At 40.5% G+C, this 27,117-nt stretch overlaps 1 protein-coding gene across 1 annotated transcript in view; it reads right to left on the bottom strand.

Moving 5' to 3' along the window:
• The window catches only part of urb1 (URB1 ribosome biogenesis homolog), a 72,796-nt gene that overhangs the window by 16,790 nt on the left and 28,889 nt on the right, over nt 1–27,117 (bottom strand). The window contains exons 17-30 of the mRNA XM_078409607.1: nt 24,695–24,833; nt 21,524–21,694; nt 20,739–20,938; nt 18,967–19,191; nt 18,554–18,724; nt 15,930–16,794; nt 14,171–14,378; nt 13,078–13,264; nt 12,912–12,970; nt 12,083–12,273; nt 11,101–11,211; nt 10,944–11,007; nt 9,267–9,435; nt 9,027–9,111 (exon numbers count right to left, since the gene is read on the bottom strand). Coding sequence (XP_078265733.1) covers nt 9,027–9,111; nt 9,267–9,435; nt 10,944–11,007; nt 11,101–11,211; nt 12,083–12,273; nt 12,912–12,970; nt 13,078–13,264; nt 14,171–14,378; nt 15,930–16,794; nt 18,554–18,724; nt 18,967–19,191; nt 20,739–20,938; nt 21,524–21,694; nt 24,695–24,833 — 2,845 coding nt within the window. The remainder of the gene's footprint in view (nt 1–9,026; nt 9,112–9,266; nt 9,436–10,943; nt 11,008–11,100; nt 11,212–12,082; nt 12,274–12,911; nt 12,971–13,077; nt 13,265–14,170; nt 14,379–15,929; nt 16,795–18,553; nt 18,725–18,966; nt 19,192–20,738; nt 20,939–21,523; nt 21,695–24,694; nt 24,834–27,117) is intronic.

Genomic DNA, 27,117 nt, shown 5'->3' with positions numbered 1-27,117 from the left:
ACAATTTACACATTTTCTAACCTTATCTCACCCCTTCTGCCTCTTCATAAGGGAATGAGTGCACATTCTTGAGGTGCCCGTGTGCTGATGATCAGTGAGGAGGTGTTGTTGTTTCCAACTTGTATGTTTGAGGTCTGCTAAAGATCGAGTTGCATATGGAGGAGCAGAGCCTCAGTTCCCTGAGTTTGACGATGAGTTTGGAATAGATGTTGGCATAAACGCTGAGTTGATGAACAACAGCCTGCTGTACCTGTTCAAGTGTGTGACTTGCCTCCTGATTCCCACCTTTCTGTCACCTTCAAAGCAGAAGTGATCAAATGCCTTGCACCTACCTTAAAGACCACCATTCTGACAACACTGAAGAAGCTTACTAACATGCAGAACAAAGCTGAACTATATTGTTGGACCCCACCCAACATCCCCCCCCCCCCCCCCCGTCTGCTGGTGCACCATGACTGCAGTATTTACCAGTAACAGGATCAACCAGATGCAGCAATTCTCAAGGCTTCTATAACGTTTTTCAAAAGCGTGGTAACAGGGTTAGTGTTAACAACATTAACTTCACCTTCAAGTAACATCATCCTTATTTGGAAAATTATAACTGATCCTGCATGGACTACAGCACCAATGAGAATAGACTTTGGTGATAGACACAAAAAGCTGGAGTAACTCAGCAGGACAGGCAGCATCTCTGGAGAGAAGGAATGGGTGACGTTTCGGGTTGAGACCCTTCTTCAGACTTTGGAGTGGATTTTGGTTTAGACAGTTCTTTGTTCAATTTTATTTTACTATTACATTTTCTCAAACTTTTGAATGTCATTTTTATTAGATATGAGCATGTAGCCTTTTAATCTCTCATTAATTAGGCAATAAGCTGGAACAGATTAAGTGAAGTTGTGGAACCTGAAAATATACATTTTTGGATCATGCTGATGCACAACACAGCGGCCCAGCAGTAGAGTTGCTGCATTGCAGCACCAGACTACAGGTGCTGTCTGTACACAGTTTGTGCGTTCTCCCCGTGACCTGCATGGGTTTTCTCCAGGTGCTCCGGTTTCCTCCCACACTCCAAAGACGTACAGGCTTATAGGTTAATTGGCTTCGGTAAAATGATAAATTGTTCCTCGTGTGTGTGTGTGTGTGTGTGTGTAAGAAGGTGTTAGTGTGCTGGATCGCTGGTCGGCGTGGACTCGGTGGGCCGAAGGGTTTGTTTCCGTGCTGTACCTCTAAACTAAACTAAACTTCTTTTAGCACAATATGCAGTGCCCATTTAGTGCAGCATCTGCAGAGTGTGGACTTTGATGAGTCAGAGCATTTGGTGAAGGACAGGAAATAATCACTGCAGGATTTAAAAATACCTCTTTATTTTTGGTTCAGTGGACTAATCTGGTATAATTGGCTGGAGAGATTGTAGTTTTCTCTTCTGCAAGTAGGATATGAGAATAATCTTGTCCAAAGCATGAAAAAATAATTGAAAAAGCTTCTGCACATACATAAATAGTTATGGTATAGCAAAAGTTGATGCTGGTCCTTTACATTTACAAGACAGGAAGAAGTGTATTGAGGAATAAGAAAATGGTAGAGAAACAAATCAAATGTGTTGTGCACATTTATAGAAAAACACAGAAGTCTCCCCAAAACAGATTTATTATGAATGAGCTGAGGAAATATTTATTAATTTAACAAATTAAGAAATTGAGGCTGAAAATTGATACATCATAAGTTCATAAGTTATAGTAGCAGAATTAAGCCATGTGGCCCATCAAGGCTGGAGCAATTAGGCTTGTATATACTGGAATTTAGAAGGATGAGGGGGGATCTTATTGAAACATATAAGATAATTAGGGGATTGGACACATTAGAGGCAGGAAACATGTTCCCAATGTTGGGGGAGTCCAGAACAAGGGGCCACAGTTTAAGAATAAGGGGTAGGCCATTTAGAACGGAGATGAGGAAGAACTTTTTCAGTCAGAGAGTGGTGAAGGTGTGGAATTCTCTGCCTCAGAAGGCAGTGGAGGCCAGTTCGTTGGATGCTTTCAAGAGAGAGCTGGATAGAGCTCTTAAGGATAGCGGAGTGAGGGGCTATGGGGAGAAGGCAGGAACGGGGTACTGATTGAGAGTGATCAGCCATGATCGCATTGAATGGCGGTGCTGGCTCGAAGGGCTGAATGGCCTACTCCTGCACCTATTGTCTATTGTCTAAGTCTAACCCACCATTCAATCATGGCCGATCTATCTTTCCCTCTCAACCCCATTCTCCTGCCTTCTCCGAATATTAATCAAGAATCTATTAATCATTGCCTTAAAATATCCAATGACTTGTCCTCCACAGCAGTCCCTAGCAATAATTCTACAAATTCACCAACTGCTGACTAAAGAAATTCCTCATCTCCTTTCTAAAGGTACGTCCTTTTAGTCTGAGGCTATGGCCTCTGGTCCTAGACTCTCCCACTAGTAAAAACTTCCTCTCACATCCCCATAAAAAACACTATTTATTTTCTACCAAAATGGATGACAACATATTTTTCCACATTGTATTCCATCTGTGATCTCCTGGTTTATTCGCTCAGTTTGTCCACATCTCCATGAAGACTTCTGCAGAACACCATTAAAAAAAATCACACGAGGCTATTTCAATTCGAGCAAAGGGGATTAAGGATTGGGTTGGAATAAAAGCAGAATAGGAATAAACACAGAATATTGGAAAGTCAAGTAACATCAATGAGGAGAAATATTACCAAATCATTGTCAAGTTGCTATGACTGTTCCAGGATGCTATATTGAACAAATGTCCAAATGTGGCATGCTAATCCTGACACCACATGCCAAAATGTAAACATATTCCATTCTTTGGAACAAGATTTTTTTGTACAACTCTTCAGAACGCATTGACTAAGTAATTAGTGGAATATCCATTAGCTCTTAGCACAGGCTCATAATCTTCAATCAACAATCCAGCATCCAGTGTTTTTTCGAGTACCCAGAAAAGTGCTTTACATTGTAATATCGTTGTTGCTATGCAGCTGAATGCAGCAGTTATTCTATGAAAAGCAAGATTCGACAAACAGATGAAAACCAATTAAATTATCATGCTCGGAAGAAGGATTTGGAACAGAACATTAGAATGTTTTTTTTTACCCCGAGCAGTGCCAAGGGATATATTGTGTCCATCGAAAAATCACTGGAACAGATTTGGTTTAACAACCCTTCTGAAAGATGCCAATGTAGCATTCCCTTACTGTTATATCCAGTATCTGTCTGGCTTACATGATAACGTTCAAGAGCATCTTTGAATTTTCGATGAATTTCTGTTTTTGTTCAAGTTAGGCTGGTTAGAACAAAGAACACTACAGCACAGGAATGGGCGCTTTGTTTGTGACAAACGTGATGCCTAGCTGTGTAGGAAAAAAAACTGCAGATGCTGGTTTAAATCGAAGGTAGACACAAAATGCTGGAGTAACTCAGCGGGTCAGGCAGCATCTTAGGAGAGAAGGACTGGGTGTCGTTTCGGGTCGAGACCCTTCTTTAGACTGATGTCAAGAGGAAGGGGTGGGACAAAAATAGGATGTAGTCGGAGACAGGAAGACTAGTAGGAGAACTGGGAAAGGGGGGGGATAGAGAGGGGAAGCAGGGACTACCTGAAGTGAGAGAAATCAATGTTCAAACCGCTGGGGTGTAAACTGCCCAAGCGAAATATAAGGTGCTGTTCCTCCAATTTGCGCTGGGCCTCACTCTGACAGTGGAGGAGGCCCAGGACAGAAAGGTCAGATTGAGAATGGGAGGGGGAGTTGAAGTGCTGAACCACTGGGAGATCAGGTTGGTTGAGACGGACTGAGCAGGTGTGTTCAGCGAAACGATCGCCAAGCCTGCGCTTGGTCTCGCCGATGTAGAGAAGTTGACATCTGGAACAGCGGATACAATAGATGAGGTTGGAGGACGTGCAGGTGAACCTCTGCCTCACCTGGAAAGACTGTTTGGGTCCTTGGAGGGGGGAGGTAAAGGGACAGGTGTTGCATCTCCTGCGGTTGCAGAGGAAAGTACCTGGGGAGGGGGGCGGTTTGGGTGGGAAGGGAAGAATGGGCTACGGAGTTTCAGAAGGAACGGTCTCCGCGGAAAGCAGAAAGGGGTGGAGATGGGAAGACGTGGCCAGTGGTGGGATCCCGTTGGAGGTCGTGGAAATGTTGCGGGATAATTTGTTGTATGCGATGGCGAGCTGAACTGATCTAATCTGCCTGCACATGATCCATACTCCTCTATTCCCTGCGCTTCAAAGTACCTACCTAAAATCCACTAACGTATCTACCTCCACTACCCCCCCAGGCAATACATTCCATGCCCCCACCACCCTCTGTGTAAAAAACTTGCCCCACACATCTATGTTAAACTCTCCCCCTCTCACCTGATAGTTATTCCCTCGATTGTTGGTTATTTCCACTTTGGGAAAAAAGTTTTGGCTGTCTATCCTATCTACGCCTCTTATAATTTTATATACTTCTGTCAAGTCTCCCATCAATCTCCAACTCTAGAGAGAAAACAATCCATCGATTCAACCTATCCCTGTAGCTGAAATCCTCTAATGCGAGGGGGAGAATTAGGCAGTATTCAGGTAGACCTCCTCTGCATCCTTTCCACAGCAGATTACACATGTTGACACAGAAAGGCAAATTGTATTAAATTGTGTTCCCAGAAAGGAACCTCTTGTGAGGAATTTTCTTTTGAGGCCGCTTTGTATCCTCAGTGGGATAGAATCTGTGCTGCGAGGGGGAAATTAAAAAATTGTCCCACAAATTAACCAAAGTCAAAAACATTGCAATGAGCTATTATCACTGTGGCTGTCATGCAAACCATAAAAAAAACCCATGTTTCCCAAAGAGAGAGCGAGATTACGCTGTTGAGGCAGACAAGTTTACTCTGAACTACTCTTGTAAAACTGTCATTACTTTTATTAACCTTGCAAGGTCAAATTCATCTAGAAATAATGAGAATTTCACTGACAGATTTGTGTCAGACAACTGTGATTTTCTTCACATTCCAAGGTCACTACTGGTTGTGAAGCAACAATATAATCATCTGAAACAACGCAACACATTTTTATTTAACATCCAACCAGATGGTGACGTGGGCTATTTATGTAGGGAGAATTTTGGATTTAGGATCATATAATTTTAACTGTGTAATTATGATGTTAAAAAAAAAGGTTTAGGTGTCCTGATGCTCATCAGATCCATAAATAGCCTCAAGCTTGTAAACTTATTAATTTATGATGGTCTTCGTGGTTTTAGATTTACACATTTTAATGGAATTTCTTTCAATAATTATATTCTCCAACAGAAACTAAACTCCACTAGCACGAAAGTCAAGGGAACTGCAAAACAGAGTGCAAAGAAAACACGGATTTCTACAAAAATAAAGTTTAAATTTCTTTAGACCTTTAGAGATGCTTTAGAGTTATAGCACGTAAACAGGCCCTTAAGTCCACCGAGTTTGTGCTGACTAGCGATCAACCCGTACACCAGCGCTATCCTACACACCAGGGACAAATAATAATTTTTACCGAAGCCAATCAACCTACAAACCTGTACGTCTTCGCTGTGTGGGAGGAAACTGGAGCAGACGGAGGAAACCCAAGCAGTCACAAGGAGAAAGTATAAACTGCCTCACAGCACCAGGGACCTGGGTCCGATCCTGCTCTCGGGTGATGGCTGTGTAGTTTGCAGGTTCTCTTTGTGACTGCGCAGGTTTCCTCTCGATGCTCCAGTTTTCCCACACATCTAACAGACGTGCAGGTGGTTTGTACATTCAAATGGTCTCTCTAAGTTTGCTCAGGTGTATATGGAGTGGATGCGAAAGTGGGGTAACAAAAAAACTGGTGTGAATGGATAATTAATGGTTAGCATGTAGCCCGTGGGCCAAAGGGATTGTTTTCATACTGTATTTTTCAATCAGTTTAATCAAAAAAGAAAATGTAAATATTTCGAGCTTTCCCACCTATTAAATGGTCTGCAGTTAACCTGGTACATCAGTTGGACATCAGGGTAACATGGTTATGGAACCACCCAATAGAGAAGCCAATTTGTCCTCTGATGTTAGAGGTAAGCAGTTTGCCATCTGGTGGCCGAGTCCAGGAAGAGATAAAACAACAAAACTAGGGCACAAATTTTGATGGATTTAGAACGTGTTACCATTTACCTAAATAAATAAACAGCACAAAAAGTAAGGAAATTTGTGTTTGGTAGATTATTTCTTTGTTGTAACAATGCTTCTTGGCAATAAATCTTATACCGTTGGAAAGCCTGTTTATTTCCCTTTTAAATGGTGCCACATTTGTAAGGAACATGCATTTGTGGGATGAGCAGCAGAGCTGAGTATGTGGGTTGTGCCCATGAAAAATCTGCCAAATCTTCTCTGCCAATGCCAAACAGCTTATTCTGCCATTGACTCTTGTTCAGTGTTGTTTGGTGGATTGGATGATTGAAGTCTGAAGAAACAAGACATATTGGCAATTTAACAATTTATTCATTTAATAAACAGGAGCCTCAGTAGCGTGTGGAAGAACCATACTCAGCCTCAACAGCCTGGCACCTCCTCCTCATGCTGGTCACCAGCCTGGTCACACACTGTTGTGGGATGGCATCCCATTCTTCAACCAGCATTTGTTGCAAGTCAGCCAACATGGTTGTGTTGGTCACTCTGGCACGAACAGCACGCCCAAGCTGATCCCACAAGTGTACAATGGGGTTGAGGTCAGGACTGCTGGCAGGCCATTCCATCCTCTCCACTCCCAAATTCTGGAGGTAGTCTCTGAGAAACCCTGCTCTGTGGGGGCGAGCATTGTCATCTTGGAGGATAGAGTTCGGTCCCAGACTGTGGAGATATGGGATTGCCACTGGTTGCAGAATCTCATCTCGATATCTCTCTGCATTGAGATTGCCTCCAATGATGACAAGCCTCATTTTTCCAGTGAGGGAGATGCCGCCCCACACCATCACACTGCCTCCACCAAAATATGTTACTCTATCGGTGCAGCAATCAGCATAGCGTTCTCCGCGTCTTCTCCACACTTTGACCCTATGATCCAACTGCCGTAGGCAGAATCTGGACTCATCGCTGAACATAACGTTCCTCCACATGTTCAGGTTCCAGTGCACGTGTTGCCGACACCAGCGCAAACGGGCCTGACGGTGAAGGGCAGTCATGGCAGGCCTCCTGGCAGCCCTATGAGACCGGAGATCGGCTGCGTGCAGTCTGTTCCGAATTGTCTGGGCAGAGAGCCGTCGGCCATATCGTCCTGCAAACCTTGACTGCAAATCTGTAGAAGACAGCCTACGGTTCCTAAGTGCTGACAGGGTGAGGAAACGGTCTTCTTCGGGTGTCGTCTTCTTGGGACGCCCACTTCGCGGCCTGTCTCTGACATCCCCCGTTATATGGAACTTGGCCTTCACTTTGGAGATGGTACTAGGGCTCACTCCAAATAATGCCGCAACTTGGTTTTGCGGAACACCAGCTTGAAGTTGCCCTATCGCACGGGCCCTATCCAGATCAGTCCAACGTGGCATGCCGATTCTTGGAGCAGACACCTACTGACCACTGTAGCAGGGCCCATGCTCACAGATGCTGCCAATCAGGTGCCAATCAGGCACCTGATTGTCAGCACCTGGGGGTACCAGAAGCTCAAAACAAGAGTCAATAGCAACAACAGAATAAGCTGTTTGGCATTGGCAGAGAAGATTTGGCAAATTTTTCATGGGCGCAACCCATATACTCAGCTCTGCTGCTCATTCCACAAATGCATGTTCTTTACAAATGTGGCACCATTTAAAAGGGAAATAAACAGGCTTTCCAACGGTATAAGAGTTATTGCCAAGAAGCATTGTTACAACAAAGAAATAATCTACCAAACACAAATTTCCTTACTTTTTGTGCTATGTTTACATGTTTGGGTTGTGGCACATGCTTGTCTGTATGGAGTTCAGCATTACACCACAGAATTCACCAATGCCATACCAGTTCAGACGATTTATTTGGATTATTTATCACAGGATATAAACTTTGTCAACAACCCATTATTTAGTGTCCATCCTTAACTAGTCCCTGAACTAAGTGACTTGCTGAATCATTTCAGAGGGCAGATAAGAGTAGGTTGGAGCTACATACTGCCTAGATTAGATAAGGAATGAAGATTTTCCAGCCGCAAGTAGAAAAGGCAAACAAATTATATTTTTACCGAGTATTTTTACATGCTTCAGGCTATTTTATTTTACCTTTATTGACTGTTCTGTATATTTTTTAATTTTCCAATCATGTTTCATAGTTAAACTCACACATATGCAGAGATTTCATGAATGAGGCTTGTCCTGCTGTATCATGTGACTCGATTACATTATTCAAGACAATGGCACCATGTTAGGTCTCAATCAAGAAAATCGAACCTAAAGACATCCATTCAGAAATAAAAGGCACCGAATTTCAAAATTTAAAATCCCCGCCACAATCTGCATGGGAAGGAAAGGTATAGTTTGCCACACAGAAACAAAGACATTTAGGTAGTTTACAGTATTTTGCAGACATGCTTACAAAAAAATGAGTTGGAAGGAACAACAGATGCTGGTTTAAACCAAAGAGAGTGACAAAGCACTGGAGTAACTCAGCGGGTCAGGCAGCATCTCTGGAGAAAAAAGGATTGGTGACATTTTGGGTCAGAACCATTCTTCCGACAGGCCCTTCTGTCTGCTTACAAAAAATATGCATTTTTTTGCAAATAAGTCATTATTTCATGATTTCGCTTTTGAAGACCATTCAGATATGAGAAATAATAAAGCAAGAAATTAAATCGAAGCACTAAAATTAATAGCTAGCGTGCAACACCACATCTCACTGTTAAGAATAGTTTAAATGACTAATTTTAAGGTTAAGTTTTCCAATAAAAAGTTGGATCGGAAACTTTTCCCTCTTAACAATTTCAACATAGATAAGGTGACAAGTTCACAGTTGGGAAAACAGGTCTTTTTTTTGATACTTTGGCATACCTGAGGTAATTAATCCACTGAAAAGAGGTAGCAGGAAACACGGGTCATAAAGGTTCTTCTCTTTGAACAGCATCTCCTTTCCTCCCTGAAGGGAACAAAAAGAACATTGATGGATCCGTCATAAAATATTGAACAGATAAAACTGTTCAAGTTTGAACTGATTGTTATCGTAATTTAGCGTCAGCTTACATATGTCCTTGAGTTATATAAAAAAAGCAAGAAAGAAGTTTTAAAACATACCTCAGGCAACATACGTCTATGTTGTGGAAAGTTAATGATTGTCTGGAACATTTTCTCCCTGTCCAGTAATGACAAGATTTCTTCCATGCTTGGTTGTTGCCACAAGGACTTCCCCAAGCTCTTGCAAGTCTTGTGATGTTCGACAGCAGCTGTGCCCCAAAATAACTGCCTAAAAACAGATGTTACAGTTATGTAACTACATATAAATGTCTATCATTCTGTGAAAAACATTCAATTTGTACTTTTTCTGGTCAACCTGCTTTCTTATTCTTTTCTTTTTAAACACAGGTTTGTGCAAGTTCTCACAAAATATAATTTGGTTCAAAATAAAATAAGACTTCTACCGATCACTTCATACATATTTTTCTCCACCAAGTGCTCCACAAAGAATATTAACTGGTAAACAGGATCATCCTGTCACACAATAAGGCTCATAATTTGCATCAAAATAAAGCAAGACATGTTCTGACCACGCCATGCATTACAATAATTACCTCCATCCAATTTTCCAATTCATTTTCCTTAAAAGTGGTGTGCCTATTGGGATATTTCTATTCAGATCAAGTTGCTTCATATATGGAGATACTGTATATGTGGTGTTCTTGAATTGATCAGTTTTCTAACACATATATCCAGCATAACATAGATTCCAAGCAATTTGTCCACCCTTTACCCTGAATCACAACAGTCAACTGTATTTCCACTCATTCCTAATGTATAGGAAGGAACTACAGATGCTGGTTTAAACTGAAGACTCAGTCTGAAGAAAAGGTCTTGACCCAAAACGTCACCCATTCCTTCTCTCCAGGGATGCTGCCTGTACTGCTGGGTAACTCCAGCATTTTGTGTCTATTTTCCTGTAATACCTTCTATAATAAGTCAATTAAGAACGGATTGAACTGGAGCTGTTTGTATACTGGTTCTGATGGGTGAAATTGTCCAATACTCATGGGTGAAATTGTCCAATTAAAATATTTTTCTACCTATTTAAAAATATTGCTTAAATAGTAACTGCATATAACATAACAAACTTTGAAACATTACACAACCATAGTATGAAGGGAAAGAGAAAAAAATCCACGGTAGACATGAATCATTGCTGGGCTTATGATTGTACATGTGACAATTCAGTTCCCGCTCCTCATAAATGAACTGTTAAAACCAAAGCCAATCTATGGCAATAAAATATCAACAAACAAAGGCACAGGAACTGAGAGGCTCTTCTGGTGCCTTGACCAATAATTATTCATCGCAGGCATCACTGCACCCAGCTCATTATCTTAATTGTGCCTGTGTAACTCCACTGTGCATAACTTGGTTGGGGATTTTCATTTGTTACAAAATTGAATATATTTCAAAATCTGACTGGGTATAAAGTATTTTGGTTCATCCCCTGGTTGTGAAAGGAAACAGCTTGCCAAACCTGCCAAATGTGCGATCTCTATCTCTTAGAAAGACTTGGGGACAGGTGCATTGGAAAGTCACACATCTTATTAGTCACTGAAACCTTTTTCCAGCAAAACCAATCCATGGGATCGCTTTCGCCCTAAAAATTGTAATCAATCAAGGTGGATATTCGCCAACACCTTCTCAATAGCAATTATTAATGGGCATTAAATGCTCGCCTTGCTCGTCGTGACAACTCAAATACTGCAGGGAACACATGGAAAAACTCACCCGAACTCAGCAAGGCTTATGTCATTTTTCTCATAGGACTGTAGAAGCAGCAGCAGCTTCTGATCTTTATAAAGAAAAAAAGGCAGATAATAAAATGGGAATAAATACACCTGTTGTTCAACTGCATGAAATTTAGTCACAAAAATAGGATGCATACCTGTGATACTGAGTGTTGCTCCATATGCTCCCAGCATTACAGCAAAATGGTTGCTGTTGCACACTGACGGACATAGTCTGACCAAAACCAGTAACACATCAATTAAAGCATCTACCAAAAAAGAAATAGAACACAAAATCTTAATAAAATCATGTTCAAAAGCTGTGTTAATTTATATAAATTGATACGCTGAACAAAATTTACAGGAATTCAATGTTCAACCCAGAATCTCAAAGGGCATACACGTTAATTCTCTATCACACACTCTCTCTCCGAGTTATTTTTAAACCATGGAAATATCACAGCCCATGGAAAATCTTTTCAGTGAAGGAAGGCAGAGAAGTACCCTTCTCTCTATAAAGAACAAATCACCACGACCACAAATCAAAAGGTTTTCAATGATTTTGTCATTCTGCTTTCCATTAAACCAGAATTAGAATTTTTATCATTTTCTCAATTACGTGAAACTTTTCCAGGCTTTTACAACCTTCCTCTGGCCTTGTTGCTCAATCACTTTGTCCTTTCACTTATGCTGCATCATTACTCAGTTCAATGACACTTAACAATATTAGGACAGCAGATCAAGGCTAAAATGGGACCAACTGATAGGAATTAACAACTCAGTACACAAAAGACAAGTTGCAAAGTCTTAGACATGTACAAATTATCTTGTTTCTGGAACATGATTTTTATTTGTATTGAGAAGATCCCGAGTAGCAGATAGAAATCAAGTTGCAGTGAGAATTAAAGGGAATTTATACTCCTTTAAAGAGAAGAACCAAGCACATGGAAAGCTGTTGCAGCAAACGGAATAGTTTAGACAGAAAAATTATATTTAAAATTCTGAAAACGTTCTTTTTCTAGAGGTTAATTAAGTATTTACATAGTAGTTATTAACCTTGGCTTTGTATATACAAGCACACTGTTTAAACTGGGAACTCCTGAAGAAAATCATGGATAATTCTTCCAATTGTGGTCATACCTTTTACACTTGCACTTTTGTCCGAATCATCTCTGGCCTTTAGCATGGTTGGCAGAAAGAGAGAATGATTTGTTACCATAGTGTGAATCATAGGAGGTGGGACCAAGTTTTGAATCAGCTTTTCATTCTCATACAATGCTGGTATTAACTTATGGAGGGCTTCCAAAAATTCCACATCTGTATAGCGATACCTGCCATTATAAAAGGGTCATCAGAACCAGGAACATACATTTCCCTGCTACCATCTTCATTTTGTCACCACAAACTCCATCTTTCTCCCTGGCAAAATGATCAAAACTGAATCAGCTTGTTTGTAACTTGAGATGTTTTTGTGTCAGTGAGATGATTTTCAGGCAATATGTCAAAATATGTTATTCCATCTCCCTATACTTCTGTAACAATACCCCAGTTCATCTGATACCAAAACCCTCATCCATAACTTTATTGACTCTGGATTTGACCATTACAGCTCAATCCTGCTCATCTAACTCCATGGATTTGAGGATGATCTAAATGTTGCTGCTCAAATCTTGTCCGTCAAAGTATAAAATGATACGTTATACATTAAAATATACTTTCGTTTTAAAATTGCTTTCAAATCCTTCCTTTCTTTGCAATTCTCCTCTAGTCATCCAAGTCTCAAGAGGTATCTGACTGTTACAAATCTGCATTCTTATGTACCTCTGAGGTACAATAGGCTGCCCTGACCTCATTTTACTTTTAGTCTCAAATGTACTGTTGGACTGCCAAACATGACTGTTTAAAATATTACAAAGATGTACACAGTTTTTTTTAAGGTTGCCATAATAAAATGAGCATTTATACTTACTTAAGCCCATTCTTTAGATATCTATTCCAATCGTCTGCATTGACTTCGTCAACTGAGACCTGCAAAAATAAAATACATAGTCTGGCATCAATGGCTTTAATTTATTGAAAACGAACCCAACACTTCATTGCTTTGCACCTAAATGAGACAACAGATAAAAACTGACCAATAATTCCTGTAGTCTGCCAAGTAATGCCAATTCTGTCTCCTTCATTTTCTCTTCCTCTACCTTGCTGTTGCTATAGTTGACAACTAACCACCGAATGCAAGCCTTCAGCAGGGATTTCCTCCAGGTCTGTTTGTCCTCAGGGTATTCCTCCAGAACATTTGTGATTGCATCTGCTAAAGTCCACCTACAATTAAACAACATTTTCCAGAAAGGATTTTTTTAAAGAGGCGAATGCTGAAAAATTGACCAAGCAAAATTACATATGTTCATGGTCTGGCGCTGAATACCCAATGACAAATAAAAATGCTCGTTACATATCTATCACATTTAATATTCATACATAATGGTGTAGATTTATGGTGATAAAACCACTATTTTAATAAATGCATATAGTTCAGCAACAAAATATGTTGAACTTGACCAAAGATATTCTTGCTTCCACGTCGAATGTTTGTGTTCAAGTCCCATTCCACATATCTGGGCATAAAATCTAGACTGCCACTGTAAATTAAACCTACCAATCCTCTCATGCCCTTCCTGTCTCTGCCTACTCTTCCCACTGGGACTTGTCTGTTCTATTTTCTACATGTCAGCCAGCCCTCCCGCTGACTGTGGTGTAATTCTAGATCCCATGCCTGCCATACCAGTTCAAACCCTCCCTACAAGAATATTGGTCCCCTCCCAGATCAGGTGCAACCCGTACCTCTTGCATAGGTCACTTCTGCCCCAGAAGAGATCCCAATGATTCAAAAACGTGAAGCCCTCCTTCTTGCACCAGCCACCATTTATCTGTCCTATTACTATACTCACCAACACGTTGCATATTAAGAAAGATAATAATAAACGCATCAAAAATCCAGTGATTTAGATTTTTTAATTTCCCACGTGAACACCCCAAAATCTCTTCCTTTCTTTATGATCATCCTTCATATCCATTTCTCCAGTCTAGAGTATGTTTACCTGAGCTTCTCCCTCTAATAACTCATAGTTTGTTTCACCATCTTGTACATCATTATGAATTGCTTTAGCCATTTTCCTATGCTGAGAACATGATATAGTGCACAGCTTCATTGCAAAGGAAGGCATCTACCTTGATAAATTTGCTGTTTTCTTCAGTACTGGAGGTAGCAGATCCACAATGCACGCCACATCTTCTCGTGACGATGGCAACTGTTGCACTAATCTAGCAAGTACTTTCATCTGCAAATCAAGTGCATCAGATGGGTCATCCGAAGCAATGTTGCTGACCAATGTCTTCCACATGGCATTTCTGATGACCTTGAGAGCATCTGCAAAGACTAGATTAAAGGAAGAAAACATTGCTTATGATCTGAAAAGTAAATTACATGATTACACTAGCAAGTCACAAACATCACAAATTGCCTGCTGTAATATTTAGTTTAGTTTAGAGATATAGAGCGGAAACAGGCTCTTCGGCCCACCGAGCCCACACCGACCAGCAATCCCCATGCACTAGCACTATCCTACACATTAGGGCCAATTTACAATTTTTGTTACCAAAGCCAAATAACCTACAAACCTGTACGTCTTTGGAATGTGGGAGGAAACCGGAGCCCCTGGAGAAAACCCGGGTGGTCACAGGGAGAACGTACAAACTCCGGAAAGACAGCACCCATAGTCAGGATCGAATCCGGGTCTCTGGCGCTGTAAGGCAGTAACTCTACCGCTGCACCACCTATTCTATTTGGTTATTTCTGTAGAGAATACTGAATGATAATTTGAGGCATTATCAGGAGTTCACCTGGGTATATTTTTATTGAAGAACGTCTAAAGATACTTGCTTATAATGACAGAGGCAATCATCAGTCCATGTCAGCCCCCAACAGAACAATCATTTTTGTGCCGATACCCCTCTCCTTATTTCCCTGCAGCGCTGCAACATATCCACTCTTACATGTGTGTCAATCTGTGATTCTTTTTGCCATTTACCTACAGTCATTCACAGTGGCCAATTAAGAACGTGGGAGGACATTGGAGCACCCTGACCAAACCTAATCAATCACACAGAGAAAATGTAAATTCCACAGGCAGTAGCCAAAGTCAAGACCAAACCTGGGTGCCTAGAAGTCTGAGGCAGCAGCATTCAGTATTGTGTTACACTGATCAATATTTTAAACAGGTTTACTGCTCATTTTCTTCTCCACAAATAACATTTGCATTAAAAGTGGCAACAGGACAAACTTTCATGGATCCAGTCACCCTCCTCAGATAAACAACAGCATGTATAACGTTCTTGAAATGTCAGACTGGAAGGCATTGCTTTGAGGTCAGAGAGAAAAAGTTTAAAAGGGGATATGTGGGGCAAGGGCAAGCTTTGTTTTGTAACACAGTGAGTGGTGGGTGCCAGGATGTGCTGCCAAGAGGGATGGTGGAAGCAGATACAACAGTGGCGTTCAAAAGACTTTCAGATAGACACATGGTTATGCAGGGAATGGACGGATGTGGATCACATGCAGGTAGAGGAGATTAATTTAACTTGTCATCATGTTTGGCACAGATATTGTGGGTTGAATTGTCTGTTTCTCTGCTGTACAGTTCCACGTTCTATGTACTGCAAAGCCAGCTGGACAAGTCAAAACCTCTATCCATCCCGATTCATACTGTTCTGCTGCTGTTTTATGGGATTATTTAATATAAGATGGAATCATTTATTGCCAATAAAAGATGGAATATTTTATGTGGGGTATCTGCAAACAATAATAATCAAAAGGTAAAGGAGCATTTGCAATGTCAGGCTAGCATTTCATTTTTTATTCCCAAATAACAATTTCTAAAAAAAATAGAATCAAAAGGACGAAACATAATAATATAATTATAAAGTTATTTACCTCTCTTTGGTCGTGTATCTTTACTCCTTTCTCGGCATTCTAGATATGTGTTAAGAAGTGAGAGGTAAGCATTCATATTTTTCTGAAGATATTTAATTCTGCCCGACTCTAAGCACCAAAGCTCAAACTGCAAAAGGGTCGTCTTGCTGTGCGGAAGTAGAAACGTGCAGATAGAAAGAGAGTCTTCAGTCATGTGATTCAAGCAATCAAGAAAGACGTCTGGCCTCACAGCCTGTGCAAAGACTGGCTCTTTCACGAGGACTCGAAGAAGCACTTTCTCCAGCTCTTCACTGTTGGAGTATTGCAAGAGTGTTCCCACTGCACTGAAATGGTCGCACGATAGCAATAGATCATCCACGTCTGGAGTCTCCTGATAATTTTCTGTAAGAATTTTTACCAAAGTCTTTCCACACAAGCTTAGCTGTTTCACTCTATTATCCCCTTTATCTGGTTTACTCTCGATGGCGAGACATTCTTCTGGGAGTTCCAACATGGATGCCACAATTTCTTTGAGCGAGGCTATACCCAAGTAGGAGTTTAAATTTTCCAAGGCTTCGAAAGACAGGGGTTTTTTACCTGTCACTGCTGACTTAGCTATAGATAACTTTTTCATTTCAAGTTCCTTCAAAACAGATCCCACTATAGCTTTGAAGTAAGTCAACACTATATCCATGCGACCAAGTCTCTGTAAAAATGGGACGGTCAGTTGAAGGAGGCTCAGGATACCAGAGCTTAGGCGAGCTGACAACATTTTAAAGCTGATGGGGTTAAGACGGTGGGCTGGTGGAGCCTGCAATTCCAAAGCCATGAACCATTGCTCCAGTGTGGGGTGTTTAAAAATTGCTGACGCTATGCTCTCCAGAACCTGAAATGAACAGTGGAGAATAACTGGCACAAAATAGGTAGAACATACTATCGTTGCTACTCTGCTACTCTCTTGAGTAAAAAACGAAACTGCTGAAGGAATTAAATGGGCAAATGAATGGATTACATTTTGGATGAGGTTCGATTAGTACGGGTGTCAGGGGGTTTGGAGAGAAGGCAGGAGAATGGGGTTGAGAGGGAAAGATAGAACAGCCATGATTGAATGGTGGAGTAGACTTGATGGGCCAAATGGCCTTATTCTGCTCCTACAGCTTATGAACTTATAACCTTTTACAAGTCTGAAGAAGGGTCCCAACCCCAAATGCCTTCAATCCATTTCCCTCCTAAAATGCTACTTGACCCACTGAGTTCCTTCAGCAGATTGTATTTTTAGGCAGAAAATAAACATTTGAAGCAGAAACAGTTAATACTGCTAATGCATGCAGTGAAACAGCACCTGAAAGGTAAAGTCAAGTTAGTTTTAAACTGGATGCTTTTTTGGAACTGACAGTTGCAAAATTGACCAGGCAGCGTCCAGTTTGGAGTGTCTGACTCTTCAAGTTAGGAGTGTCTGACTCAAGTTAGGAGTGTCTGACTCTTCAAGTTAGGAGTGTCTGACTCTTCAAGTTAGGAGTGTCTGACTCTTCAAGTTAGGAGTGTCTGACTCTTCAAGTTAGGAGTGTCTGACTCCTTTGAATGCTATCTCATCTACTTTGCTAATTTCAGAAATAATATGAGATATGATGTTAATGACCAATTAACATCATATGTTAATTAACATCATATGTTAATAATATTTGATACTATTTAATAGAAAAAACAATTTCAAAATTATGTAAATAACTCTGCCTTCTATTTAAAAATAGAAAAAATAACTTCAAATGGTGAAAATCTGAAATAAAAATAGAAGACGCTTGAAACATTTAGTAGGTCAGGGCAGCATTTAGTCATAGAGTGACACAGTGTGGAAACAGGGCCTTCAGCCCAACTTGTCCACACCGGCCAACATGTCCCAGCTACACTAGCCGAGACACAAAGAGATTAGTGACCTGCTAACTGTTTTTACCAGAAATAAACTGGTAACATGATAAAGAACCTCTCGTTATCCAATGAGCCCAATTTGAAGTAGAGCTATAGAAATGCTGGAAAAGAACAGCGTCACAATCAACAGCCAAACCTTTGTGGCCAAAGCTACACCAAAAGCACTCCCTGAACTAGCCACCTCTAGTAAGAAGGTCAAGGGGAGCTGGAGAACAGGAACACCACCACTTGCAGGTTTTCCTACCAAATACACATCACATTAACTTGGAACTTGGTTCCTTCTGCATTTCTATATCTAAATGCTATTCCAACAGCATGAAAAGAATACTTTAACCACAAATGTAGTAGTTCAAGAAAGTGACTCACCAACATCATCTCACAGACAATTAGGGATGGACAATAAATGTTGATCCTTACAGCAACAATATTTCATTAATAAAGCATGACATTCACTGTCTAAATTCACAATTGAATAATGACCATTTTGGTGAAACTACATACCACCCACACAAAAATCAACATATGCAGCAATGAAATGAATAGGGGAAAGGTAACCAACAAAACAACATTAATACAAATACATATTTAGATGCAGTGTTAAAATCCACATTTTTTCTTAAAGGGTTGAAATCTGCTCATAGAGCACATTTATGCTTGGAATTCAAATAATTACACTCATACACTTTATCGAAGCAGAACAAAAACGTTTGAGGAAATACCTGTTCTTTCACTAGTTCATCCATGGCAGGATTGAAGTCAACAAAAAGCTCACTTTCTCCATGTTTTTCCAATTTCTCCTCAATATCTTCAGACTCTTCACATTTCAGCAGCAGTGATTTCAAGAGATCCATACATAATCCAATCAGTCCTAAACCATTGCTTCTTCCTAACTGAAAGAACAGATTAAAACCATATCTCAAGTCATTATTCTTAACCTCCTGTTACTTCTTCCTTTAAAAATGAACAAACAAAAAACAGCTCCATGTGACATACCTCATTACTTTATATAAACGTTTTATGAAGTGGTATGTCACATGGTGTTGAAAGGTTACTTTAATAACAAGTGAACAAATATTATCTGATTGTAAATGCATTTTTCAGTGATCAGGCATTATTGGTTGACTATACTTACTTTGTTAAAGTTTTCTACAGACGTTCGGATGTACAGCATCACTTGCTTCACAGCCAGTACAATCTCACACAGGTGCACCTGTGCCACTGCGAGCTTCAGATTGTCTTTAACATCATCTCTGAGGAGGATGCTAACCCCCATTTCATATGCTCCCATCAAAAGACTGCGGAACGAAGCTTGTTTCAATGGAACAGAATGTGTTCTTTCCATGCTGGATCGTTCAAACTGTGGAGAAGTTTCAGAAGAAAAGTTTTGTACAATTTGCCAATTGCAATGCTAATTGATTCAGCTAACATCTAATCTGGGAAACACACTTCCATTTTCTAAAAAAAATCAAGTAGCTTTGGACTGGCTGGCCAAAACCTATCGATTGTGGTTGGCAGTTCCAAACAGAACTGTTTGTGTTCAGCCATTTGGAATGAAGGTAGTCCCAGATTTGAGGGCACATGCATCTGGGATGCGAGTGATTTTGGTCTGGTTCAGATCATTCAGCCCAATATGTCAGTTTCGAGCTGGTGTCGAGAAAAATATAATTTCACTGAACAATACTTTGCATCCAGACCGGACTCTTTTGGAACTCAAGATATTTAGGATGGAAACAAGTTATTGTTGACCATCAAACAACAAATGAAAGGTTATCTAATCTGAGAGTCGCAGCCTAAAACATCATCTATCCATTTTCCTCCTTAAACTGTCTTGCTGATTTCCTCCAACGCTGCATTTTTTGCTCACATGTCCAACATCTGCAGTCTTGTGCCTCTGAGATGTTAACTTTGACTGAAGAAACAACTTCAAATGCATTTACCAATTTGTACGGTCATCTATTGCAGATTCCTTCTGAATTTTTATTCCATTACCAGATTAAACTTGTGCAAATATCCTATTTTTGTAACTGCTAATCAATCTCATAAAATTTAGTTATGGCATTAAGATGTGTAAATACTATGAAATGTACCTCTTATATTTTATAGTACACAGTTTTTAAAGTAGAGAAGTTATAAAACTCTAATAATGCTTATGATTCTGTTCCCCACTGTATAACATTATTTATCTATTAAAATGCTTGAGAAATGTATAGCAGTTAAAAGGAATGCTCTGTAGTCTGTATTCTCTCTCTCTCTCTCTCTCTCTCTCTCTCTCTCTCTCTCTCTCTCTCTCTCTCTCTCTCTCTCTCTCTCTCTCTCTCTCTCTCTCTCTCTCTCTCTCTCTCTCTCTCTCTCTCTCTCTCTCTCTCTCTCTCTCTCTCTCTCTCTCTCTCTCTCTCTCTCTCTCTCTCTCTCTCTCTCTCTCTCTCTCTCTCTCTCTCTCTCTCTCTCTCTCTCTCTCTCTCTCTCTCTCTCACTCACTCACTCACTCTCTCTCTCTCTCACTCATTTTGTGTCTACCTTCGATGTAAACCAGCATGTCCAGTTTTTTTTCCCTAGACATTTGATTTTTGTTTATGCTGGTTGAAGGCTAAATGCCAATCACTACAATGGCCGACTTTCCTATTTCACATTACAGAGATCAGATTGAAGGCAAAGTTTTACTCTTCGAGACACTAATTAATTCAAATAACAAATGAAATTGGTCTTCACTGAAAATGTTGATTGTGTAACGCAAATAGATAATTTCCAAGAACGCACACAATGGCCATTGTTATACAAATCTCCAAAGGAGAAGCTTAAAATAATTCTATCAACACCAACACAGTAGGGCACATGGCACTTACATCCTTAAGTGTCAAACCTAGTTGTTGGAGTAAAGCCAAATCTGGAAATTCAACTTCTTACCAGTGTCTCATTGGCTTGCTGTGGGATCCAAATACTGTAATATGTATAAAACTGCAAAATATTTTTGAATGGAGTTTGTTTTTCAGAAAATGAATCAAGTTCTTTGTCATACATTTGTAGTATTAAACACAAAGCCAATGGATTTTGTTGCACATGTAGAATATCCACCAGAGTAGCAAAAAGGTACTGCAAAACAGCATCTGAAATAGCATAAAGAAATGGAAGAATCAGTAAATGTCTCATTAACTCCTTTTATTACATTCAAGTTTAAAATCTAAGATTAGTTTAGAAAATCTCTTTAGTCAAATTATTCAATTGTACTCAACATTATTAAGATTTCTTGGCTGCTTTCATTTGTAACAGGACCAGATTATGTGGTCAAATCTGGTGCAACACCTTTGTTGTATTTTCGCAATGGTATGCAGGACAAGTGGGACTGCCCACAGAGAACTTATTTGGATTGCATAAGGCCTTTACAATTCTGAGTGGATCAACGCAGTGGCGGCCATTTTAAAGAAGAGAAAAACAACACTCGAGAAAGACAAAAATCAATACAATTGTAGGCTTCCACATGATTGTTAAACTGAGTGTTCTTATGCATTTGAATGGAACCTTCTGCACCGTGGTTTGATGAACCAATCTTGATTAAGTTTGTGTCATGCAAAACTCAAAATTTTGACAAAAGCATCAAGATTGAAATGATAGGGTGAGGTGTAATGACGTTTTTCCGTCACGATCCTTTCCGCATACAGCAAAGTCCTTTCAAAGATTATTTCGAAAGTCACCTGTTCCATTATTGTTTCCCAAGACCATTTTGTTCCTGGCTTCCAAAGCTGCTGTCACCACTGAGCTGAAAGGAAACGCCTGTGTAATGACATCCTCACTTAAGGTAAACCCAACCTCATCATTCAGACCTTCGCTAGTCTCCATAATAACGTCCACCATATCCAAGACATCTAAAGGAAAAGGGCAAAGAATCATTATAAACAGAGAAAAATAATTGCCTAAAATAAATTAAATGAAAAGTCACTCTTGTACGCTTTATTTCCTTTTACACATTTAAATCAACATGGTAATGGCTGGATTTCATAGGTTCAAATGGAGTTTGTGCAATAATTAAAGATAACTTGGACATTTTTACTTCACCTATATTATTTGTTCCATTGAGATTATTTCAATTGGAGGAAGGATTGGTATTGCACCAGATATCTACTCCAGTAAAAAAATTATGACCATGGGCAATTTGAAATCAATCCAAATCAATTTACACAATTTTTTCTTTGATATCTAATCTAATCCAGATGTGAACAGAAAAATGAAATAAAGTGTTAGGGTAACTCAGTGGGTCAGGCAGCATTCCTGGAGAACATGGACAGGTGACGTTTCTCTCGAGCAGTTTGTCTTTTTCTTTGGTAAACCAGCATCTGCAGTTCCATATTTCTACCATATGTACAAATAAACATAGCACAAAATGTAAGGAAATTTGTGTTTGGTAGATTATTTCTTTATTGTAACAATGCTTCTTGGCAATAAATCTTATACCGTTGGAAAGCTTGTTTATTTCCCTTTTAAATGGTGCCACATTTGTAAGGCACATGCATTTGTGGGATGAGCAGCAGAGCTGAGTATATGGGTTGCGCCCATGAAAAATTTGCCAAATCTTCTCTGCCAATGCCAAACAGCTTATTCTGCTGTTGCTATTGACTCTTGTTTTGAGCTTCTGGTACCCCCAGGTGCTGACAATCAGGTGCCTGATTGGCACCTGATTGGCAGCATCTGTGAGCATGGGCCCTGCTACAGTGGTCAGTAGGTGTCTGCTCCAAGAATCGGCATGCCACGTTTGACTGATCTGGATAGGGCCCGTGCGATAGGGCAACTTCAAGCTGGTGTTCCGCAAAACCAAGTTACAGCATTATTTGGAGTGAGCCTTAGTACCATCTCCAAAGTGAAGGCCAAGTTCCATATAACGGGGGTTGTCAGAGACAGGCCGCGAAGTGGGCGTCCCAAGAAGACGACACCCGAAGAAGACCGTTTCCTCACCCTGTCAGCACTTAGGAACCGTAGGCTGTCTTCTACAGATTTGCAGCCAAGGTTTGCAGGACGATATGGCCGACGGCTCTCTGCCCAGACAATTCGGAACAGACTGCACGCAGCCGATCTCCGGTCTCATAGGGCTGCCAGGAGGCCTGCCATGACTGCCCTTCACCGTCAGGCCCGTTTGCGCTGGTGTCGGCAACACGTGCACTGGAACCTGAACATGTGGAGGAACGTTATGTTCAGCGATGAGTCCAGATTCTGCCTACGGCAGTTGGATCATAGGGTCAAAGTGTGGAGAAGACGCGGAGAACGCTATGCTGATTGCTGCACCGATAGAGTAACATCTTTTGGTGGAGGCAGTGTGATGGTGTGGGGCGGCATCTCCCTCACTGGAAAAACGAGGCTTGTCATCATTGGAGGCAATCTCAATGCAGAGAGATATCGAGATGAGATTCTGCAACCAGTGGCAATCCCATATCTCCACAGTCTGGGACCGAACTCTATCCTCCAAGATGACAATGCTCGCCCTCACAGAGCAGGGTTTCTCAGAGACTACCTCCATAATTTGGGAGTGGAGAGGATGGAATGGCCTGCCAGCAGTCCTGACCTCAACCCCATTGTACACTTGTGGGATCAGCTTGGGCGTGCTGTTCGTGCCAGAGTGACCAACACAACCACGTTGGCTGACTTATGACAAATGCTGGTTGAAGAATGGGATGCCATCCCACAACAGTGTGTGACCAGGCTGGTGACCAGCATGAGGAGGAGGTGCCAGGCTGTTGTGGCTGTATATGGTTCTTCCACACGCTATTGAGGCTCCTGTTTATTAAATGAATAAATTGTTAAATTGCCAATATGTCTTGTTTCTTCAGACTTCAATCATCCAATCCACCAAACAACACCGAACAAGAGTCAATGGCAGAATAAGCTGTTTGGCATTGGCAGAGAAGATTTGGCAGATTTTTCATGGGCGCAACCCACATACTCAGCTCTGCTGCTCATCCCACAAATGCATGTTCCTTACAAATGTGGCACCATTTAAAAGGGAAATAAACAGGCTTTCCAACGGTATAAGATTTATTGCCAAGAAGCATTGTTACAACAAAGAAATAATCTACCAAACACAAATTTCCTTACTTTGTGTGCTATGTTTAGTTCAATTCACTTGGACTTGGGTCAGGTTGCGATGCTTGACTGCATGGATCTTTTCACTCTCAAAATTAGATAGCACTCCCAAAATTATAAAAAAGTTTATTTAATTTCGAGTTAATGGGTTTTCTATGAAATAGTTGTAGAAATTACATTCTAATTGCTGCTAAATATGGGTCCTCTGTATAGCATTATCAGGGTTACCGTGAGAAGCCCCAAATAGCTGCTGTAAAAAAAAAGTCAAACCTTTAACAAAAAGGAATCACACTCTTCTAAAGTTAGAATTAAATTAACTGCTGGGATTAGAGTAGAAGATCTAATCTGCATTTAACCATGTTACATTTATCCGGGAAAGGCTTGATGCTGAAATATATGTTTCACGGACAAGGATGAATAGCAATCTTAATGTGTATGAACAGTTAACTACAACAACCATGGTTGTTCGCTACAATAAGCCATACTTGCTAGAAATAGATTAGAGAAATTTAGCAAATCTTGCTTATAATTTTCAGTGTTAAATTGCTGGCCAGGGAATCACGTGCATGGATTTTAAATTTCCCATTAAGCAGTTCTGAAGTGCATCATAAAGTGGAAAATCAGATCTACTTCATGCAGGGCATATCTCAATTACACCATTTATGTTCCTTGACTGGCAGTATTATTTGGAACACTGAACTGTAAAATGAATTAACCCTTGGTGTTTTCTTTGCTTACTATATTTGTAAGATGAAAGTACAAGAATCAACATTCTTTATTCTTTTCCTGCTCACCATCAATATTAGAGATAGGCAAACTAACAGCATCCAAGTCCTGCCCATCCAGGTTTGCCTGCAGCGAATTTGCTTCTTGTATTGCATCTGAAATCTTGTCAGTGTAAGGATATGGATTTGATATTAACTTTATCAAAACCTACAAGAAAAAGCACAAAATGAAAGCCATACGTATGGAATAGTTATCTGTATCAATGATAGAATATCATCATCTATATACTAAAACTCTCATTTGTTTGTTTGTTTGTTCCTGAACTACAGCCAAAACGGTGAACGTTAGCATGACAATTTTAGGCCCACCTTACTCACCGTCGTCCCTTTGGTGCTAATGGAAGAAGTTTCATTGAAATCGGTGTTATATTCTTAAAATTATTCACATTTTAAAATTTAAATCTATCGCCTCGGAAGGGAGGGGGAGGGAGGGAGGGAAGGGGGAGGATAAGGGGGGTTGAGGGGGATGGAGTGGAAGAGGGAGGGGAGGGGGTGAAGGGAGGGGAAGGGGAGAGGAGGGAGGGAGGGGGAAGAGGGTAGGGTGGGAGGGAGGGAGGGGAGTGGGGGAGGAGAGGGTGCTGCACCAATGCAGGAGAGGTTTGGGCCCAACAAGTCCACTTGGTCTAGTGATAGCTAAATTTTGAATCAAGGAAGATTGAAAATCTGACTAGTTTAAACATAAAGAACTGCAAGAAATTCTATAGCACTGTGAATGCAGCACAGTACATAAGGCCAACTAGCTCGTCCCGCATTGATTCCAACTACACTTTATGCTACATCGGCTAAGCAGCCAACACAATCACCAGCATTTTCCTCTTCTTCCTCTCTTGTTGGGCAGATGATACAAAAGCTTGAAAGCACATCACACCAGATTCAAAGACATCATCTCCTCTGCTCTTATCAGACTCCTGGATAGACCTCTTCCAAGCTAAGGGCTGACCCCCTCTGCCCTCCAATTTACCTCGTTGTGGACCTTGCACTTTTTTTGTATCTGCAGTTTTTCTGTAATTGTTACACTGTATTCTGCACTCTGTTTCCTTTCTCTTTGCACTACCTCCTTTTGTGCTCGTGTGTGGTTTTTGATAATCATAGATGGATGCTTTTATTTTACCTTCATAACATGCAAAACAAAGACTTCTTTACTAAATCGCGGTACATGTGACAATAAACCATATTAATATCGATACCAATAAAGATTTCCAGGACCTCACAATGATCACCACAAGGGCTGAGGTGATTGAATATGATGGCCCACCTTCTCAACGGCAAATAATTGTGAATAAATGTCTAATAACACCTAAATCTCAGTCATATCCCAAAAATTCATAGGTTATACTAACCAAGCAACCTGTTAGATGCATCTGGTTCAAAGATGTTAAATGATGAATGTCTCATGATGTTATTCAATGACTTGCACAAAGATACCATATGTTATCGCATTAGCATGCGGCTCTCGCAAAGAGGTGGTCTACTGATTGTCTCTCTGCTCTGCTCAGTTTATGATCTTAGTCCTAGTGTGTGGGTATCCCTGGGTAATAAAACTAGCTGATGGTTATGCGGTTGCTGTTAAAGCAGAGATGCAAGAGCTGCATAATCCAAAAGCACCAATTGCTGAGATCAAGTCAGTTATGGTTTCCCCTCAGTTATAGAGGAAGAAACCAGAGGAGATCAGCGGATGCAGAAAAGAAGATTCATACCTTTACTCTTAATAATATTGACACTATGTCATTTTAGAAATAAAAGTTTTCATTCAGTCAAATCTGGACTGACTTCATGTAAAAAAAGGTGAATCAGAAACATGGATTGTCAATTTGGAATTTTTCTCTCCCACAAGCCATTGGGAGAATTTGAGCAAACTTGTACTCTATTCCATGGAGCGCAGGTGGATGAGGGGTGATGTTATATAGGTGCACAATGTCATGAGAAGAAATAGATCGGGTAGACGGACTTACCTATAGAAGGGGAATCGAGAATCAGAGGACATAGGTTTGAGAGGGGGTGAAAAGATCTAATGGGAACCAGAGGAGTAACTTCTTCACACAAAGGGTGGTGGGTGTATGGAACGAGCTGCCGGAGGAGGTACTTGCGGCAAGTGCTATCGCAACTTTTAAGAAACATTTAGACAGGTACATTGATAGGACAGGTTTAGGGGGATATTGGCCAAACGCAGGCAGCTGGGACTAGTGTAGATGGGACATGTGGTCAGCGTGGGCGGAAGAGTCTGTTTCCACGCTGTATGACTCGAGGACTAAGTTATCTGTTTATCCGCAGCAGGAGAGGGGCAATAACTGCCCAAACTGGATGCATCAACTTTGATTTTAATTCAATGTTTTCACAATCAAATAATTTGAGCAATTGCAAAACAGATTAAATTATCCAGGTCATTAATGGAGCAATCTTAAAGTATCTATTTCCAATGAAATTTGTTACAA

The sequence above is a fragment of the Rhinoraja longicauda genome, chromosome 12, assembly GCF_053455715.1.
Source record: "Rhinoraja longicauda isolate Sanriku21f chromosome 12, sRhiLon1.1, whole genome shotgun sequence".
Classification (NCBI taxonomy): domain Eukaryota; kingdom Metazoa; phylum Chordata; class Chondrichthyes; order Rajiformes; family Arhynchobatidae; genus Rhinoraja; species Rhinoraja longicauda.
This window is presented reverse-complemented; position numbering and strand designations above follow the sequence as displayed.